Source organism: Papilio polytes, unplaced genomic scaffold (genome assembly GCF_000836215.1).
Source record: "Papilio polytes unplaced genomic scaffold, Ppol_1.0 DF824047.1, whole genome shotgun sequence".
NCBI classification, from domain to species: domain Eukaryota; kingdom Metazoa; phylum Arthropoda; class Insecta; order Lepidoptera; family Papilionidae; genus Papilio; species Papilio polytes.
Genome location: NW_013525157.1, coordinates 4295516 through 4314198, shown reverse-complemented (window position 1 = coordinate 4314198; position 18683 = coordinate 4295516). Strand labels below are relative to the sequence as shown.

General features: G+C 32.7%; 7 protein-coding genes across 7 annotated transcripts; 3 read left to right on the top strand and 4 right to left on the bottom strand.

The window, feature by feature from the left end:
- Positions 1 to 484: 484 nt before the first annotated feature.
- On the bottom strand, positions 485 to 1586 carry LOC106100418 (39S ribosomal protein L22, mitochondrial). The gene is made up of 3 exons (XM_013279258.1): positions 1329 to 1586; positions 911 to 1124; positions 485 to 811 (listed from the first exon to the last, which is right to left on the bottom strand). Exons 1-3 carry the CDS (start codon positions 1503 to 1505, stop codon positions 591 to 593), a joined length of 612 nt encoding a protein of 203 aa, XP_013134712.1. The 5' UTR covers positions 1506 to 1586; the 3' UTR covers positions 485 to 590.
- An 806-nt stretch (positions 1587 to 2392) lies between these two features.
- LOC106100419 (RNA polymerase II subunit A C-terminal domain phosphatase SSU72) lies at positions 2393 to 3365 on the bottom strand. Its single transcript, XM_013279259.1, has one exon. It carries the CDS (start codon positions 3171 to 3173, stop codon positions 2589 to 2591), a length of 585 nt encoding a protein of 194 aa, XP_013134713.1. The 5' UTR covers positions 3174 to 3365; the 3' UTR covers positions 2393 to 2588.
- Positions 3366 to 3591: 226 nt separating this feature from the next.
- On the top strand, positions 3592 to 5464 carry LOC106100405 (28S ribosomal protein S27, mitochondrial). The gene is made up of 2 exons (XM_013279239.1): positions 3592 to 4842; positions 5156 to 5464. The coding sequence occupies exons 1-2, from the start codon at positions 3802 to 3804 to the stop codon at positions 5420 to 5422; spliced, it is 1308 nt and encodes a 435-aa protein (XP_013134693.1). The 5' UTR covers positions 3592 to 3801; the 3' UTR covers positions 5423 to 5464.
- On the bottom strand, positions 5459 to 8231 carry LOC106100402 (coiled-coil domain-containing protein 22 homolog). The gene is made up of 8 exons (XM_013279236.1): positions 8001 to 8231; positions 7642 to 7813; positions 7291 to 7549; positions 6832 to 7073; positions 6409 to 6633; positions 6185 to 6324; positions 5830 to 5995; positions 5459 to 5755 (listed from the first exon to the last, which is right to left on the bottom strand). The coding sequence occupies exons 1-8, from the start codon at positions 8048 to 8050 to the stop codon at positions 5534 to 5536; spliced, it is 1476 nt and encodes a 491-aa protein (XP_013134690.1). The 5' UTR covers positions 8051 to 8231; the 3' UTR covers positions 5459 to 5533.
- Positions 8232 to 8524: 293 nt separating this feature from the next.
- Positions 8525 to 10425, top strand: LOC106100417 (ER membrane protein complex subunit 10). Its single transcript, XM_013279256.1, has 5 exons — positions 8525 to 8689; positions 8817 to 8984; positions 9057 to 9331; positions 9437 to 9533; positions 10002 to 10425. Exons 1-5 carry the CDS (start codon positions 8642 to 8644, stop codon positions 10083 to 10085), a joined length of 672 nt encoding a protein of 223 aa, XP_013134710.1. The 5' UTR covers positions 8525 to 8641; the 3' UTR covers positions 10086 to 10425.
- Positions 10426 to 10448: 23 nt separating this feature from the next.
- LOC106100404 (DEAD-box helicase Dbp80) lies at positions 10449 to 12269 on the bottom strand. Its single transcript, XM_013279238.1, has 2 exons — positions 12152 to 12269; positions 10449 to 12020 (listed from the first exon to the last, which is right to left on the bottom strand). The coding sequence occupies exon 2, from the start codon at positions 12012 to 12014 to the stop codon at positions 10614 to 10616; it is 1401 nt and encodes a 466-aa protein (XP_013134692.1). The 5' UTR covers positions 12015 to 12020; positions 12152 to 12269; the 3' UTR covers positions 10449 to 10613.
- Positions 12270 to 14333: 2064 nt separating this feature from the next.
- LOC106100408 (uncharacterized oxidoreductase YrbE-like) lies at positions 14334 to 17002 on the top strand. Its single transcript, XM_013279241.1, has 7 exons — positions 14334 to 14435; positions 14776 to 14871; positions 14942 to 15193; positions 15303 to 15610; positions 16079 to 16318; positions 16403 to 16558; positions 16757 to 17002. Exons 2-7 carry the CDS (start codon positions 14792 to 14794, stop codon positions 16894 to 16896), a joined length of 1176 nt encoding a protein of 391 aa, XP_013134695.1. The 5' UTR covers positions 14334 to 14435; positions 14776 to 14791; the 3' UTR covers positions 16897 to 17002.
- Positions 17003 to 18683: the final 1681 nt, after the last annotated feature.

Genomic DNA, 18683 nt, shown 5'->3' with positions numbered 1-18683 from the left:
CACATTCTGTTAATTTTCTTTAAATATTTATATTTCCACACATTCTTTTTGTTTTTTATTTTTGTTTAAATTTCAGTAAGTATTTAAAATGTTAAAAATACATTATTAAAACCATTTTTAATGGATTTGTTTTCTCCATGTGGCCCACCACATATTAATTTCACTAATATCAAATAAATCACTGAATCAAGTTTTAGTTGGATTATCCATTTCATGTTTATGTACTCATGATATGGATAACAATCTATCTTGATAAAATAATTTATCTATATAAAAGCATTTTCACATTTACTGTAATTGTATGTGTGCATACCTACCTATGTTGTATTTGATAAATAAACATGATTCATATTGAGATATGAGAAGCCAAATGTTACACCTACAGTGCATCTGTTATTAACGAGCAACATTCATTTTCAACTATTATTGTATTTAATTCATAAATAAGTTAATTTTACATAAGGTTGACAATTAAAGTTTTGAAACTTCATTAAAAATTTATTATTAAACTTATGTACTTGCTACATCAAAAGAAGCAGTGGCTAAAAACTAACTACAGATAATATTCAAAATATATGTTAAGAAATATTCTAGTATGAATTAACAATTTTTCGTTTTCTCATTTGTTCTAACCATGAATCAAGCTGTTCCTGGGGTGTCAATTCATTGTGTTTGTAATAGTCTTTGGGTGGTTTTCCTTCTTCAAGGCGAACAAAGTAATGACTGTATGTATAGCGAACTTCACCCATTCTGCCTCGAGCATGTCTTCTTATACCCTTTATTACCATTCCCTTATTTGCAAATGATTCGGCTGAAAACAATTAAAATTTTAATTCACAAGGCTCTCAGTGACATTTTCAATATTCATATTACTTATTGATATTTTACAGATAAATGTTTAGATACTTACCAACCCACAAATTACTCTTATATTCAACATTATGATCCTTAACCGCTAGTTCTTGGGCTTCTTGTATTGCTTCCTTAACAAAAACAGCACCTTTCTTGTTGACAAAACTCAGCTGTTTGATAGCTTCATCAACAGTCATGCCCCGAACAAAGCAAGCTATATACCAAAGCTTCTTGGGACTGTACTTAAAATTAGTTTTTTGGTGGCATACAAACTGAAACAAACAAAACATAGTTATTATAAAACTGGTATGAAAAAGTAATGTTAAATGTAATTTTCATTTAAAAAAAAATATATGAAAAAAGCACAGTTATATTGTGTACCACAAATCAATTTATAAAAAAATGCAATAAATTGTAATAAAGATGGATGAACCAATAATCTTTATATCGTAATCTCCTTAGATGAAATGACTTACAGCTGGTCTTGGCTCCTCGCCGATTGCCTGTGGAGGGAATACCTTCTTGTTGTATTCCAAAAATCTTTTTGGTGTTTTAGCTTTTACCCATGCTGCAATCGGTGCACTAGTATGAATACCGAAAACATGATTTGTTACTGATCTAACACCATAAAGGTGTTTTAAAATCGTGTTCATTATAAATATTGGATAACTCAATGAAGAGGTTAAATCATGTTTAGTATCCGAAATGACAGTCTTAGTTTGACGTTTGACAGTTCGAACAAAAGACAAAACCAAAGATTTGACAGATGTCTCAATTTTATTACAGATCGTGCAATCTAGTCATGTTAAAAAAATTTTCACAATTCTTAATGGGGGTAGATAGACATTACGTATTGAATTACGGTTATTTCCAATGGGCGCGACAGAAAATTGAAGGAGATGTGAGAGATGATCATATTAAGATGTTATCAACTCTCACTTCTCATTTTCTTTCTAAATAACCAGTTTTAATAATATTTTACGTATGTTACCACTGAAAGTGTAGGTTTGTAAGATAGATTTTTTAATTAGCTTGATTTACGTTTGAAGTTCATTTGCTAAGTACTCCTGTGGGGGCTGGTCACTGTCAATGTATTTAAAAGCAGCCCAGGGGTCGACTTCAGGAAGCGGCTCCAAATGAATGGACTACCATTGAATGACACGCTGATAGTGTGCGAGCATAGAAGGTCCGCATTCCGGTACTCACAGAATACATTGGGCGCTACTAAAAAGAGCGGTGTTACGACTTATTTACCAATAGTCTTTTCTTTAATAAGTACTGCAATATATACTTGAGACTACCTTAATGCTATTGTTAGCTTTCGCAGGAATCTTAATATTTCATCTTGAAACTGAATCAGTGGGAGAATTAAAAAAAAATTGCCACTGCTGCAGTTTAAATTCTTTCAAACAAAATTCATTTTTTGGTTTGACAACATTTATTCATGTCATGGACCAGATTTCACTATGGCAGGCCCAGACAAAAACATAGTTTGTCACTAGCTAGATTATTTTGGGATCATAGGTCACAATAGAAGACATTTACAATTTTAAATCATATTTATTATATTGTATCAATGTTAATTACAACCTCAGTTGTATTTGCCTATGTGAAGAATTATGTACAAGCTTTAATAAAATTAGTCATAACTTGTCCTCAAATCTTAATGCTAAATAAACAAATTTTATGAAAGCAAAAGTAATTGTGATGCATCAAGATGAGCAAATTAAAATCAATTAATAAAACATTATACAATTTAATATGGGCCTTTGGCACTTAGCCTCGAAGTCATGTAATAATTCATCTATGTCATTGTCCAAATCGTCACTTTGTGCCATTTTGGTGACCATATCGCTTATTAAGAAAGCACCTATTGTTGCTTCTTCATGGTTGTCCTGTATATCTATATTAATAACATGAACTGGTTGGTTATAGACTGACCGCCTTGAACCAAACCATTCTATCACTTGGTCATATACTCTTTCTTCACAAGTGATGATAACATCAAATCTCTCTGCTGATACTTGAAACTTTTCAGGGTAGGGTTTGATTCTACGATTTCGATCCAACATGTGAAGTAATCCATTTTGAGTATAGTATGCTTTATCCTTCTCCAACAAGTCGTTGTAAATGTCATCATAAGGAACTCCAAACTCGTAACAATTAGGTCGGTCAGCTGATAGGCCTGGTAATTTGACTTTCTCACCGGTGCCGTACGACTTGACTTTAAACCCTTTTTTGACTAAGAATGCATGAGCTTCCATGCTCCGATTCATATTTGAAGAGCAAACGACGGCTATATACAAATCAGTCATCGTCATTGAACAGTTATCCGGATCGCTGTTTTAGTTGGGCAACAATATTTTAACTGTGTGAGAAACATAAAACCAATACGGTCAATGCAAAAGAATCTATTCATTGTACAAATATATTCATTTTACTTTAAAGTTACGATATCAATTGTACTACGATTGAGTATTTTTGATTTGACAGGAAAAGAGCCACGGCGTGACAAATTGTTATAACTGACATTCGAATGTCAAATTAAAATGTGAAATGCCTGTTATTATAAATAATATTCTAAACAATTATGAATATCACTTTCATCAAAACTGCTAAAACATAATTATTACAAACGTTTCAGTTCTTAATTGCTTAATATTATTTCCATTTCTTTCAAACATTCAAACTTTGTTCCGTTTATTTATGGATACTCTTTGCTTGGTAGTGTTCTGACATCTGACAGTGACAGCGAGAAATAACCTAAAACAATTTTATTTCCGTGTTTAATTTTTTACTTTTGTGTAATACAAGTTACGAACTAGTTGTTATTAAATGACTTAAATTGCTTTTAAGATTGAGATGCTTTTGTATAATTGACTTACATAATTCGTATATCAACTTAAACAATAATCACATTAGCATTTAAATAAGCCGATTCAAATCAGAATGTTGATACGCGGGAACAAATATTTATTGAGTAGATACGTTTTAATAAAAAAACTTCAAAAGCGATCGTTTTTAACAAATGAATATAAATGTGAATCAGCTTGGAATGGACAAAGGTCTTCTCCCATAATAAATAATATCAATCTGAATGATTTCTATACTTCATTGAGTCAAAATTATGCCTCTAAAGGTGTCATTAGTGCAATAGATGTTGACATATTTGCGAATGCTGTAAAAGAGCCCATATATCTTGACGAACTTAAAGAGCTTTTACACAAATTGAGATTGTCGGCTGAAACCAGAAACACACTTGAATCTACACATCATGCCACAATTAGAAATTATATAGATTTTGGGAATGAGCAAGAATTAATTGACATTCTTAAAGATCCCTTAACCTATGGTGTATTCCTTGATGACTTTGCTGCTAATATATTATTAGATAAACTTATAACATCCAATAACTATGAGTTAGCAGCCGAAGTTGCAGCACTTGTAATGCTCCAAGAAGATTTTTCTAATGAAATAACATGCACATTAAGTCAATATGCATGTTATAAATATATAATAAACTATAAGGTTTTACCTCCAGAGGCCCCAAAAGCGGAAGAGAAAAAGAAAATAGAGGAAAAGAAAATAAGAATTAAATTTCTTAGGAACTACTACCATGATGATCATTTCGATATTAAAGATTTAATGTTATTATCTGGTAAAACTTTGGCCTGGATGTCAAGGAATAACAATGATAATGTCAGTAACAATTTACAAATAATTGGCTGGTTGTATTACAAAAAGTATGACTCTCTTTTATCTTTGTGTGAAAACTATAAAAATCTCAAGTCATTTAAATTATATAATGACGTAATTGAGTTGCTCCAGAAAGAAAGCAGTAAATGTGAAGATAAAGATTCATTGCAAAAATGTATTTCAATTTTAAATGCATGTCCGAAAGCTGAAGGTGGATTAGAAGAATCTATTAAAAAATTAATTGAGGATGCCATTAATAAGACACAGAAAAAAGATATATCCACACAACAGCAGGTAAGTAACAATTTAAAATTCCAAATCCTTTAATGTCAATCTTATGTCGATTTCCTACAGCAACAAACATTGTTGATATGGAAGGAGACCAAATTAAAAATAACATGAAAAGAATATTTGAGATAGATTTAAATTAGTTGTGACCTATCCCAATTTGTCCCATGTTTAGTAGTAACTAACCTTTAAAAAAGTAATGTAGGTAAGGTTGTATTATTTAATAGATAGAAATCTAAGGTTTAGAGGATTTAAACATATATTTTGTAGGCTACAAAAATATAATTGGTTTATTGATAAAATTGTTTTTAATTTTAAGCTGTTTGAAATGTGGCTATCTACAAGGGAAGAAAAACTTAATGAACAAATACAGCGACTAAACAGAGCTCAAAGAATAGTGGAAGTTGAAAAGAAACAGAAGGAATTAGAAGTGGAAGAGCAAAAATTGTGGTTCTTTGAAAATGAAGAGAAGATTGATTTGGAAATTGAAAGCAAAGAAAAGCTTCATACTAGTACTGAAAAGAATGACATAAATATCAGTGAAGACAATTATATTCCACCAGAAATATTGCCAAAGCGTAAATAATGTTTACTGATTAGAGAAAGTAAATAAAAGTCTAAATTAACATTTCTTATATTATTTATAACTTAAATTACTTCTAACTCCATAAATGTTAATATGAATAAAAAATGTGAATTATAATGATTCCTTTTGCAGTTTGGTCAGATCCAGCTGTATTTTCTCCAATATATCTTCAGTTCTTTTTGATTTCTCTGCTTTAATATTATCCTCTAGGTCTACTATGTCTCTGGCTAAATTTCCCGTATCATTCACTAAGGACACAATGGTATTGCACTCAGAATGCAACAAGGCTAACAATTTGTAGGCTTTCTTAGCTTGATCATCTTTTTTAGCGTCCTGGAATACATTTAATATAGTTTATATATATGTAAAAAAATTTGAATATCTATATGAATATCATAATTTTTAACCTTAAATAGTGTTTCATCAGCAATTGAAAAACATCTATCCAGTTGTCCTTCAAGAGTGTTGATTTCTTTCTGTATTTTTCTAGTATCTTGAAGAATGTTTCCGATCTCCAGATTTTGCTTTTCTACATTACCTATGATTTCTAGAATCCTTTCTGTGTAAACATGTCTGTAATTATTTGATACAATTAGTTAATATTTTCTAGTGAGAGGGATAAAAATCAATGATGTAAGATTAAAAATAAGTAATAGTCAAAATATGAGGAAAATATATAAGTACATAAGAATTATTTCATATAAATAACTTAGTCAAATAAAGTTCTACAATTTAAAGAAATAAATCATTAAATGACTTAACCTTTTGTTACCTCCTTTTAATTTTTCATACTTTAATCTAAGTTGTTTACTCAATTCCTCTTTCTTTTCACATTCTTCTTTCAAAGCTTTAGCTGTTTCCTTTAGGTTGACTAAGATGCTTTTACACTTACTCCGCTCTGACTGAAAATTTACACATGTTAATAAAATAATCAATTAATCCAAGTGACTATTAAGTTAAGGTAAAAATTAATGGAGTGACCTTACCTCAGATAAAGTAGTTGTACTATTTACTTTATCAATCTCAACTTTTAAACTCAAATTTTTTGATGTCAGATTTTCACTTTTGCTGTGCAATGAATTTATGTTTTTCCTCACTTTGTTTAACTTGTTTTCTATTGTGCCATCTTCAATATTTGTTATTCCAATATCTCGTAAAATATTCTCTACATTTTTTAAATCAGCTTCAGCCCTTTCACAGTATTTAGTTGCCTTGGATAAACAGAAAATGTTCAATTAAGCAAAATTATTTAAAACTGTAATACAATACAGTTTTCTATAATCAAAAAGGTTAATTATTAATAAATAAATACTATTTTTTTTCATTCAATGTCAATTATCAATTCCACAATGAAAACATAAAATACAAGTTAAAAAAAATCCCAATCTTTTATATATTAAACAAACAACCTGTGAATATTCAACATCCATGATATTTCTCTCACTTTCGAGTGTATCCAATTTTTGTCTCAATACAAATGCTGTTTCCTTAAGTTCCTTTAGACTTTTGTTTATCTCAACTTTTTTGTCAGTGATAATATTTTCTGTTTGTTGTCGCTTTGCTGCTGTACTCTTTTTAGTGATTTCATTAAGCTTTTGTAATTTCCCCATAATTTCAACCTCACTTATCTCTTTGGGTTTAATATTTTTTTCTGAAAAGTTATTAAATGGTTATATATGTTGATAATTTAATTATTATGGAAAAGTCAGTTTCTATTTAATATCTGGAATATGTGGTTCTGGCTTAATAAAGCCTAGGAGAATTCTGAACTGTGGATATGCTATTATAAATTACAGTTAAGATTATCACATTTACTTCTATGACAGATAATTATACATCTGCAACCAAACTACTTATTCCTGTCTTACCTTCTGTATATATGAAATCACCAATTGTATGGGTATTGGGTTTACAACAAGGAGGTATCCACATAGTATTCAATTCTTCATCAATTTTGAGTGCAATTTCTTGCAGTAGAGCATTTTTCTTTTTTGTAGGTACTGTGGTGTTTGTATGTTTATCTTCATTTGGTAATTTTTCTATCAAGAACATGAAAACTTGCCTCAACTCAGCTTCATTATAATACAGAAATGTCTGATACCCAACATCATTTTTGTACCCCAGGTCCTATTAAAATAAAATATATATGATCTGTAGATATTTTAATATATTTTTAACACTTTGACTAAAAAAGTTGTAAGGAAAAATATGGAGGATACCTTGCATATGGAGGCAATTTGTGCAGCCACTTCTATCCTTTGTGATACACCGGGTGGCAACTTACTTGGTACTTTAATATTTGGATTTATTGCACTAATACATCTAGATGCTGCCTCAACAATAACATCAACTGATAGATCATTTAGACATTTAGTATCATCATTGAAGTTACTGCAAAAATAGAAGAATAAAAAGAATAATTTGTGAGGATAGTCCTGTAACTGGTCTGTGTTATCATCAACCTGCCCTTGTTCCTAAGGAGATTCAGCACAGGGTGTACTACTCTGCCATACATCTCTATCAGTCTACAAATATCCTATTTTACTATTATTTAACTAATCGGATGACATTTACTTACACTTTTAATTGACGAAGAAAGTGCAATATTATTGAATCTACTTCCTCCATTACGATTAAATGAAGTATTGAAAAGCCTTAATGCACTAAGTTACCAAACTAGTAGAAAATTGTCAGTTTCAATTGTAATTAGTAGTTGCATTTATTGACAGAGCAGATCACTGTCTTCATAAATCTTTTATTAAATTCTATTCTCTGCTGATTATTTACATTTGCTTTTATTTAATGTCAATGTCATTGTCATGTAAGTTGATTGAAAAGTCAAGAGTGACAGAATGTTTTTTTTCTTGACGCGCCATGTGCACATCACGTTACACTCCATCGCAAATAATATTTTTAATTAATGTAACCTTGTGTACGAACTATCTAAAATTAACGATATTATAATTTTCATGTATATCAACAGTCTCAAACTGAAATATGCATATCTTAATGAGTAAAATATTAAAGCTTCAACGCTTATGATAACATAACAACACTGATTTTTCTTATCATTTTTCCTTAGAAATAGACATTGACATAGACAACTTATTGTCTATGATAATGACTATAATTCTAACCTAGAATACAAAATAGAAATAAAATACAGTAATAAATCAATAAAAAATACTCTACCGTTTTAAGTTTCGTAGAATTTACGAAATGAAAATGCTATTAACAATCAGTTTTTCTCTTCTGCTTCAATTCGTGGTAAAGTATTGTATTTATTATAAACATATTATTCGTTGATGAATATTATTATTGTGATGTTTATGACTGAAATAATCACATTATCTTCTTTTTCATATACCATACTACTAATGAACAAACCTTTCAGGCTTGCATAGACTACGATGGTTGGTTGAATATCAAAGTTCAACATTCGCTGAATTGTAATGGTGAGAAATACTGCACCAGGGGAAACATTTCTTTAAAAAGTTTAAGAGCTGGGACTTCTGTAATTGAACAAATACCATTTCAACAGCAACATATTGATGAATTAAAGGTAATGTATATAACACGATACAGCTGATTAATTAATAATTGCCCTTTTATAAATGTTATCTTATGTTTTCAGGAATTAGCGGAGTTTGATGGTTTTTACACTATTAGGTCGTTAGTAACATCGGCAGAGACCAAGGATTCTGAATTTTTTTCTTCAGTTAAAGCAAAAGCTTTTCTAGAAAATGACCTGACAGATGTTATAAATGTTTGGGTACTCCCTAATGGAGCAGTTATAGCTGTGAGTTTCCAAGTGAATAACTCATCAAAGTCTCAATACCCACAAAGTGTGAATAATGAGTATAAAGTTCAGTCCAACTTCTACTTGCGACATGTGGAGCCCGCTGTAACGTAAGTACTTAATCTTTGTAACATTTGACACTAAACAAAATGTCTTATACTCATTCCTTATTTCATAGCATTTTTGTCATGTCAGTATATTATCTTTATTTTCAGACCGGATACTGCTTCATATATACAAAAACTTGAACGTGAACGAGAAGCTAGAGAAAAAGGAGAGTTGAAAGATAACAGATCATTTTTAGCAAAATATGTGAGTATGAAATGTGTATAAATCGTAGATATTCAGACAACCGTAATTAAGCCTTTATCAAATGATCTACATCAATGATCAAATCTTTTCTTAAAGGATGTACATCATATTGGTTATTTAATAAGAATTTATGGATAGAATGTTCTCATCACTTAGTAGCTGGTTGACAATTTACCTGTACAGTTGGATGGTAGCACAGCCTAGGCATGGATTGTATGGACTTACTGGTGCCAATTTTTGTTAGTACTGTAATTGAATGCCAGACATTATTAAGTACTACTGTCTAACTGAAGTAGCCATATGAGTTGTCATTAAAGTATTGCTGTTTTCTAATAGTTATTCTATGGACCACTTGCAACATCCTAAACAATTATCTCTCTAATTTATGTTTTAAATTGTAATTGGGTCGGTTTTTGTGCAATGTTTTGTGTTTCTTTTTGTAACAATTATGTTTTTTTTTGTTTACAGTGGATGTACATAGTCCCCATTGCGATCTTTGTGATGATTTCTGGTGCAACAAATCCTGAGGGTCCAGCACAGACAGCGCGCTAGATTATTTTTTAATAAGAATAATTTATTTATTTCCTATATAAGTATTTAGTAAAATTATTACAAGGAGTTTATGATTTATGTCCTGTGTTTTATTGAAATTATGATACAATCCTTAGATCTGTTTCTTTTACTTAACAGTTCTTAAAGCCTATGCAGAATTTTTGGGCTGAATTAGAGTGATGGGAGGTGAGGGATGGATATTCTTAATCAAGTGGTTATCATTTTAGCATTACTATTAGTTTATTTCTGCTGTGGGTAGGTTTTTTGTTGATATCTGATACAACTGTTATAGATATTTAACCCATCACTAGTTAATATCAGGATAGGAACTTCCTAAAATGTGTGTTTAAAAAGACACTTACATGATGTTTTTTTTTTATTTTATATATAAAATATGGAGAACAAGCATTTCTAGGGATTTCATTTTCAGGTGCATTCATTTTGTCGAAATATTTAGATTTTATAGCACTATTGAGTTCCATGTGCAGCAAACAGTGTACCATAATGTAAAAATGCAAGACAGTTAAGTTATGCTCCAATTTTCTCAATTTCTTCTGCATCCTCAATGTCTAACAAATGGATCTTCTTACCAAAGTGTGCTTCAATGTCTAAACAAATTTGCATTGCCTGGGATGAATCAATTAGATTAATTGCTATTCCTGCTTTTCCAAATCTACCTGTCCTTCCGATTCTGTGTAAATATGTTTCACAATCTGCTTTTTTGTTTAAATCCATAGGCATGTCAAAGTTCACTACTAGAGTAACTTGTTCTACATCAATACCCCTGGACAAGACATTAGTTGTGATTAAAACTTTCTCTAAACCAGCTCTGAAACGATCCAGCACAGCTATTCTCTGTTCAACTGTGAGCTCTCCTGATAGCACTGCTACCGAATGACCATCTCTAGACATTTTTTCTGATAACCAACCTGCGGTTTTTCTAGTATGACAGAAAATGATAGCTTGGCCAATAGTAATTACTCCATAAATGTTACAAATAGCTCTGTATTTGTCATCTGAACTTTTACACTTCACATAATATTGCTTAATATTATCTAAAGATTCTTCTTCTCTTAACAGTCTTATTATAATTGGATTAGGTACAATGACTTCAGCAAAAACCATGACTGCACTGTCATATGTGGCAGAGAAGAACATCATTTGACAAGTCGAAGGGAGACATTTATGTATCTTTATACACTGATCTTGATGACCTTGACGATCAATCATTACATCTGCTTCATCCAATACAAAAACTTTAATTTTGCTCAAATCAAACATTCCAAATTTAACACCCCAGTCTAACATTTTACCTGGTGTCCCGATGATTATGTGATCAGTGATTTTAGTTCCTTTAGGTACTTCTTCACCTCGGACAGCATATTTAAGTTTAATTTCGGGGCAAAACTTTGCCATCTTTGCAGCAACTTCCCCAGTTTGTATTGCTAGTTCATATGTTGGACTAAGACAGAGCACTTGTGGATAATTCTTTGTAGGATCTACTCTGCTTAGCATAGCAAGTACAAATGCAGCAGTTTTACCAGTTCCGGATTGGGATTGAGCAATCATGTTTTGAGGAGGATCAGCTAGTAGTGTTGGCAATGCTGTTTCTTGAATCTTGGATGGGGCATTGAAACCCATGGCATAAACTCCCTTTAGTAAATTTGGTTTCAAATGAAGTGCTTCAAAAGTTTTTACTGAATATAATGGTGAATTTGGGTCTTTCCTTTGCACTTCAATATCCAACTTAGATTCAACCAATCCTTGCCTTATTATTTTCATCAATAACGAAGCTTCAGCAGGATTGGCAGCATCTGGGGCATCGTCTGTTTCTGATTTCTGGTTCTCATTTTTCTTTACCAAATCCAAACCCGCTATTTTATTAGAAATTTCCAATTCATCTGCTTTTTGTCCCCACTGGCTAGCCATTTTACTCTGTAAAATAAGTTTTATGTTGTTTTTACAATCTCCAAACTTTCTAAACATTTGTCACAATAGAAAACATGTTGAACTTTCGTCAAGTTATATTAGATAGAAAAAAACAATAGCAACTGTTAAGTACTCACTTTTTGTTTCTTATAAATACAATTAAAATTATGATAATTACAAAAATAAAAGCGGTGTGGAAAGTACCGGAAACTTTTTTTCCCTTTTTCTTCAAAGAGTGTATAAAACAGAGTGTGTATTGAGTATGTAAATGAAACATAGATTATATATTATTTTGGTAGCAAGTTACAGAGTATAAATGTTAACGTCACATCAAATTTCAAAATCAATTTCGTAGCTTGACCCAGCCGGACCTAAAACATACCACACCTTGCTATATTGCGGAAAAACATGTAATGTAAATTATTCCTTTGTGTGATGATTAGGTGTTTGTTAGTTTGTAGACCTATAGGGTTATATAGCTTTGCGATAAATCCCTCGCTTTAACAAAATGAATTTAAAAAAAATCTGGATAAATGTGAACTACTCACCGCAATTTGCGGAGGACGAGATTTGCTACTATTCTTTTTAGATAGGGATGTGACTTTTTAGATAGGGATGTGACAATAGCCCAAACATTTAAAAAAAAATAAGTAAAGGACATGGGGTGTTTTGTTGCTTTACACTAATTGCCGATGTTAAGATCGTTTGAGGCGCTATTATTGAAATAATACTGTGAGATATCTACTTCTACATGTTATGTTTGGAGATCACGTTGTGTGTAAGATTGTTGACATTTGTTATGTAATTGTGATATAAACAAGATAGGCATTTTTAAACCGTTAATAAAAATATTTTTTTTAAAGATAACATCTGGTAAGTTACAAAGCAACGTTGTTGGTACAAAAAGTATACTTTTCTAGTGGCATTTTCTATTTATTAGAGAGAAATAGGTAATGACTAACCTTAGGCTTTCGCTGCCAAAACACTCGTATACTTGTATGACTGCCATTGCAGTGGAAACTCACGGTTATAGAGAGCAAACAAAAATGTTTTTTACGCATATGTTACTGTTAGTATGAATAATATAGAAAGTCTTAGAATATGCAATGTAAAAGGCAGCTCGCATTAACTTTTCAGGTTAAGAGTTAGTGAAAAAATACCTAGTTGTGCGAATTAATAAAATGATATGCGCTATTTGGAAGTTTGTAACAGTCATTATAAATCTACAATGTATATTATTTTCATAAGAATAATACTTTTTGTCCGTAACTTCGACTGCGCGGAATTAAAAAAAAACTACTTGAGTAGTCTATGTTTCTCTCTTAGAGGGTGTTTAACATCTCTACCATATGCACATTCATGCAGCCGTACAGGAGATGCCTAGCATTCATAATCCAAACATTTACATTAACAACACCTATAATAAGAAAGATATACTTACTGCTTTCTATCGTTTATATTGCTTACGAATTGATAGAGCCAAAGGGAAGTTTTAGACTTATCAGAAAGCTTCCGTAAATTTTTTTTATTCCCTCGTGTATTTAAGAAAGCTTCTTTTGTAAAGAAAAAGCCGGTTCCATTTACTATGTTTTAATTCTGAAGCGAACTTACATTGTATTACTTGTAAATCAAGTTAGTTCGTGCGTGATACGTAATGGGATTAGGTACAACTTTCTCTGTTATAATTAGTTAAATCGTACTATTTTTCTTAGAACGAGGTATAAAAGTTAATTTACAATTTCGTTAAAATATTAATTTACAAAGGGTGTCGGTTTTGTTTATTTTGATTATCGATTTTTATATTATTTACGTGCAACCTGTACATATAAAAAAGTTTGATAAAAGATATTTCTGAAGTCAACCAACCTGCACTGGTCCAGCTTGGCTGTCTAAGTTCTAGTCACACGTAACTTAGAGTAGGCTCCGAGCCCTTCAGTGGGGACGTGTATTAAGCTGATGATGACGTCTTTTGAAGTTTATAAAATATATTTTAGTTAGTCTAATAGTAAACTGCGATAATTTCTGTTTAATATTGTTATAACCACAAATTAACTGTAGATATTTATTGTAACACGTCGTACATGGTACAAACCGCATGCATTTTTCATGTTGGTTACTTTTAACTTGTATTTCTAACAAATCCCATAATATCAAGAAATAGGATTGGTTTTGTTTTTAAAAAATATTTTTCCAGATGTGGTATTTTTCCATGTTTATCGTGTATTTTTAATGGCATGGTATTTTTTTTGTGTAATTGTTGATGTATGTTTATTGTTTTGATAATGTATCACTCGGGGAGGTTATCTTATGTTACGTGAGAAGTGAATAGATATATCGTGCCATGTCTATTTAAACTGCTTAAACGCTTTTGCACTTCGCATTTGGGCTACCAATTGTTCCTGGTCACACATCTTCGCTCGGGTTTGATTTTTTTTCCTTATTTTTATTGTCTTTAACATATGTTAATCTTTCTTACCAATATTGTATAATATTTAACATAATAGTAAGAAATAACGTTTACATATTTGTATCGCATTTGAGAAGGTTGTTATGTATGTTTTTTGGAAGGTATCTCCTAAACACGGAGTCGCGGGATACAGCTAGTATGAATATATATTCGTTTTCATTATAAGACCAATCTCGTTTCTCGTATTTATTCGAAAGCGATTATTAAGGCAGGTGTACAGTCACAGGCTCAAGTGGATGGAAGCCTAGCCGCTTGCATTATACTACGCTTATTCATATTTTATTTTATATTCAGATAAAAACCTATCAGTATGGCCACCAAGAAGTTCGCTGGACCAACGCCTTACTCCTTCAGTCCTTCCTACCCAAAGGTCGATTACGTTTTCACTGAGTATGTATTGTTCTTCACTGGTCATACTTATTTAAAATTGTTGAAAATTCTAACCACTTTTGCTGTTTAGGCACTTGAATAACGTGATGACAAAGGACAACGGCAGGCCCACGGTATCACCGGTTGTGGGTGCCATTTTCGGCCTGGGCCGTGCTGGCTCCATCCACCTCGCCAACATCATCAACAACCCCCGCATCATCCTAAAATACATCGTCGACGACCGCGTTGAGAGGTTCAATGACCTGAAGAAGTACTGGAAGTTGAGCGATGACGTCACTTTCATCACCTCAAAGGAGAGCGACAAAGTGTACAAAGACAAGAGGTAAAATAACCATTCTTTGTAGTCGGTTAAAATTAATTTAGTTTATTAATATAGTATATTAAAACTGTAAGCAGTGATTAAAGGGGATAAACGGCATTTCTTTTCGCAGCGTTAACGTGGTATTTATTTGCTGCCCAACGTTTGCTCACCACAACATTGTCGTCAACTCGATCGCCAACAACAAGGACGTCTTCTGTGAGAAACCTATCGCGGAGTCCAGCGAAGATACACTCAAGTGCTATCAAGCCGCCAAGAGCAAGGGAAAAACCTTATTCTCAGCTTTCAACCGTCGCTTCGACCCCGCCTACAGGAGCTTAAAGGAAAGAGTCAGGGAGGGAACTGTCGGACATGTACAGATCCTCAAAGTTACAGCTAGAGATTCCCCACTGCCATCCATCGACTACTTGGAGACATCAGGTAATTGATAACAATTTTTTAGACCAGGTCTTGCTTCAGCTACCATTTATATATATGCCGTAGTTTATATTTATATTTTACATTTTTGAATTCTCCAGGGGGGCATCTGTCGCTCTCTACTCCTCGGGCGATGTCCATTGTTGTATACATCTCCAAATATATCTTGCAGTTGGTCTTTATGACAAGGCCCGTCGGCTTTCGGCCACCTCATAATTGTAATTGTGTGGTTTTAGATCGTCATCTCGAAACTACAATTACAATTAGGGTATTTAATTTAGTTAGTATTAATAGTGTAGGTGGGTAAAAAAAAACAATATGTTAAACTGGGAGATGGAAATGATGAGGGTATCTTCTGGCTGTGCACCGTCTGCTCGCTCTATCCTGGGCACTGCGTGTTGTCTCGGTTTGATGATGGTGATGAGGGTATAGCACAATATGTTTTATAAATTTAGTGATCTGTAATTTCAGGCGGTGTGTACCACGACTGCCTCGTGCACGATATCGACATGACGTGCTGGGTGCTGGGCGAGCTGCCGATTCGTGTGCAGTCCTCCGCCACCGCGCTCATCCCGGAGATCAAAGCCATCGACGACTTCGATACCATCGCCTTCCTTCTCACCTTCCCCTCGGGCGCCATCGCTATCGGCGACAACAGCCGTTTCAGCGCTTACGGATACGATCAAAGGCTCGAAGTCTTCGGAAACAAGGGTTTGTTATAATTAGTATTCACGTTTTCAAATTGTTTCTGTGCAACAAAAGATAGTAGATTTACCTACTTAATATTTTATTCAGGTATGCTGAAGGTAGAAAATGAGAAACCTTGCCCATCGCTGGAAAGCTACCTCGGCCACGAGGGCGTCAAGACCAACCCCATCTACTACTCATTCCCGTCCCGCTACAAGGCCGCCTACAAATACGAACTCGAACACTTCCTCGATGTTGTTCAGTGTAGGTTTTTTATTTTATTTTTACTGAGTATGGTAAAACCGTAAAAATAGCAATTTGATTAAAATATCTATAGACTCACTTTTACCTTTCAGGTTTTCCCATATTTTAGTGCTACCTAAATATAACATTGTGTAGTGCACAAGAGAGTAATCATAATCTTCAGTACTAGAAGTGTAGCTGAAATGCTTTATTTTGCAGTCGGTGACAAGCCCGAGGTGACGAGCTGGCAGACACTGGCGGTTAGCAAGATCGCGGATGCGGCAGAGCAAAGCGCGCGCACTGGCAAGACCATCGACATCGACTGGAGCAAGGATGACATCCCTGCCGTCTACTCATAAATCTATGCCCAGCGGAACCAATGAAACAACGAATAATAACGCTAAAGCAATGCATATGGATAATGATACTGTGTTATTTTTAATAAATCTCTTCATAAAATAATAATTGTCGTTTTTGTATATTTTATTTCCTTTATACTATATATGGATATAGTACAAACGTGCAGTTTGATGGTCTGAAAGACTAGTAGTAGAACCTATAAACAATAGCAAAAAAATTGGAAGTCCTTTTTAAATTATCATTATCACTAGATATATATTACTAAATAGTTATAATTGTTACTAAGTAATTTAATTACTTATAGTTTAAAAGTATTTAACATAACAAATGCATGCGCTATGTAAAATATACGACGTGTTACAATAAATAAGTACAGTTAATTAATTTGTGGCTTTATAATTTATTAGCAAAGTTTTTATAGTTCGTTGTTAGGCAAAATAAAAATTATAAACTCTAAAACTTGTCGTCACCGGCTTACTACACATCCCCATTGTATCATTACAAGAAAGAAAGCAAATTTTCGTAAAGTGGAACACCGCAGACTTCTGCAATTGTACTTATGACAATCGAAAAACACTTTCGTTCATGGCGCGAATCGAACTCGGGCCCTGCAGCTACTGAGCCAACTTTCTCACTCCTAAAACATATAAAGATCATAAACATCTAAGTATTTTTAAGATTACATTTATTGTTTGAGTTAGATGATATAAGCGCAAGTTATTTTCGTTTATATAATTTTCTTGATGGAATTTCAATAAAAACTAAAGATTGAGCCTCATTGCGGTAAACATTGAAAAAGTATGTGGTATCCCCCAGAAGTTGGTGCAAGTTCAAAGTGAATTTATTGAAGTGGAATATTCTATATGAGGGGCAAAGGTATTCATATTTAATTTTCCCTTGTACGAAAGTCCGTAAGAAGCCTTTTATCTCGACGTAATTTCTTAGAAAATTCTCCGAACCAACAATGTATACACTTGCCTAGTGTTACTTATTTTTTTAGCGATAATAACAATATACTTTTAACTTGTTCAGTCAAATTATTTTTAGTGTAAATATTAAATTCTTCACATTTTATCGATTACGTAACTGACCTATCAGTATAACTAGATGGAATTTTGACCAGATGGTGTTAATATTTGGAACCAATTGGTTCCTTTTTAAACCATGTTCGCACTTGTGTTTGTTTCATGGGAAATGCATGCTCACAAACAATTTATTTAAATGGTAAGTACGCGAATTATTTTCCTCTTGAATTGCAAATTTAAACTGACTATGTATTGCACAAAATGTATGAGCAGTTAATTTAAAAGCATTGAAGGCTTGGGTAACGAAACAAAACGACAAGCTAAACTTTTACATATATTTATTGCTTTAACCATTGATCTATTGTACGACATTATTTCAAGCATCATTTGTTGAATGAACTATGGATTTTTTTACCATTAACAAAGGTTGTTAAGGGTGTTATGACAGAGTAATTCGCAAATATGTGACGCCCATATCTGCCAGGCGCCCTGGGCGGTCGACCAACCGTGCCTAGCACTAACGCCCGTACTGGACTTAGTTTTAACATGATCAAATAAATATTTTGGTTTATGTTATTGTCTACATCTATCAAACGGATAAGGTATACCTATGTATAATCTGGTTCATCGTTTTACTTAGCTTTAGAACTGGCGCACACCTTTAACTAATCTATCGGGCGACTGTTGTGCGATCGTTTATTAAACTGTGTTCGCGCGCTCTTAATGCTTTAAGTAAAATTCTCTAGCTTTTGATGTTTCAA

What these genes read in the sequence shown, in the direction of transcription:
- LOC106100418 (XM_013279258.1), bottom strand. Translation starts at nt 1,505, where the DNA reads ATGAACACGATTTTAAAACACCTTTATGGTGTTAGATCAGTAACAAAT. An exon ending in GCGAGGAGCCAAGACCAGCT is followed by an intron (nt 1,125 to 1,328) that starts GTAAGTCATTTC and finishes TGTTTGTTTCAG; the next exon opens with TTTGTATGCCACCAAAAAAC. An exon ending in TAAGAGTAATTTGTGGGTTG is followed by an intron (nt 812 to 910) that starts GTAAGTATCTAA and finishes AATTGTTTTCAG; the next exon opens with CCGAATCATTTGCAAATAAG.
- LOC106100419 (XM_013279259.1), bottom strand. Translation starts at nt 3,173, where the DNA reads ATGACGATGACTGATTTGTATATAGCCGTCGTTTGCTCTTCAAATATG.
- LOC106100405 (XM_013279239.1), top strand. Translation starts at nt 3,802, where the DNA reads ATGTTGATACGCGGGAACAAATATTTATTGAGTAGATACGTTTTAATA. An exon ending in ATATATCCACACAACAGCAG is followed by an intron (nt 4,843 to 5,155) that starts GTAAGTAACAAT and finishes TTTAATTTTAAG; the next exon opens with CTGTTTGAAATGTGGCTATC.
- LOC106100402 (XM_013279236.1), bottom strand. Translation starts at nt 8,050, where the DNA reads ATGGAGGAAGTAGATTCAATAATATTGCACTTTCTTCGTCAATTAAAA. An exon ending in GTACAACTACTTTATCTGAG is followed by an intron (nt 6,325 to 6,408) that starts GTAAGGTCACTC and finishes GTAAATTTTCAG; the next exon opens with TCAGAGCGGAGTAAGTGTAA. An exon ending in CTGATGAAACACTATTTAAG is followed by an intron (nt 5,756 to 5,829) that starts GTTAAAAATTAT and finishes AATGTATTCCAG; the next exon opens with GACGCTAAAAAAGATGATCA.
- LOC106100417 (XM_013279256.1), top strand. Translation starts at nt 8,642, where the DNA reads ATGAAAATGCTATTAACAATCAGTTTTTCTCTTCTGCTTCAATTCGTG. An exon ending in AACATATTGATGAATTAAAG is followed by an intron (nt 8,985 to 9,056) that starts GTAATGTATATA and finishes TTATGTTTTCAG; the next exon opens with GAATTAGCGGAGTTTGATGG. An exon ending in CATGTGGAGCCCGCTGTAAC is followed by an intron (nt 9,332 to 9,436) that starts GTAAGTACTTAA and finishes CTTTATTTTCAG; the next exon opens with ACCGGATACTGCTTCATATA.
- LOC106100404 (XM_013279238.1), bottom strand. Translation starts at nt 12,014, where the DNA reads ATGGCTAGCCAGTGGGGACAAAAAGCAGATGAATTGGAAATTTCTAAT.
- LOC106100408 (XM_013279241.1), top strand. Translation starts at nt 14,792, where the DNA reads ATGGCCACCAAGAAGTTCGCTGGACCAACGCCTTACTCCTTCAGTCCT. An exon ending in AAAGTGTACAAAGACAAGAG is followed by an intron (nt 15,194 to 15,302) that starts GTAAAATAACCA and finishes TTCTTTTCGCAG; the next exon opens with CGTTAACGTGGTATTTATTT. An exon ending in CGAAGTCTTCGGAAACAAGG is followed by an intron (nt 16,319 to 16,402) that starts GTTTGTTATAAT and finishes TATTTTATTCAG; the next exon opens with GTATGCTGAAGGTAGAAAAT.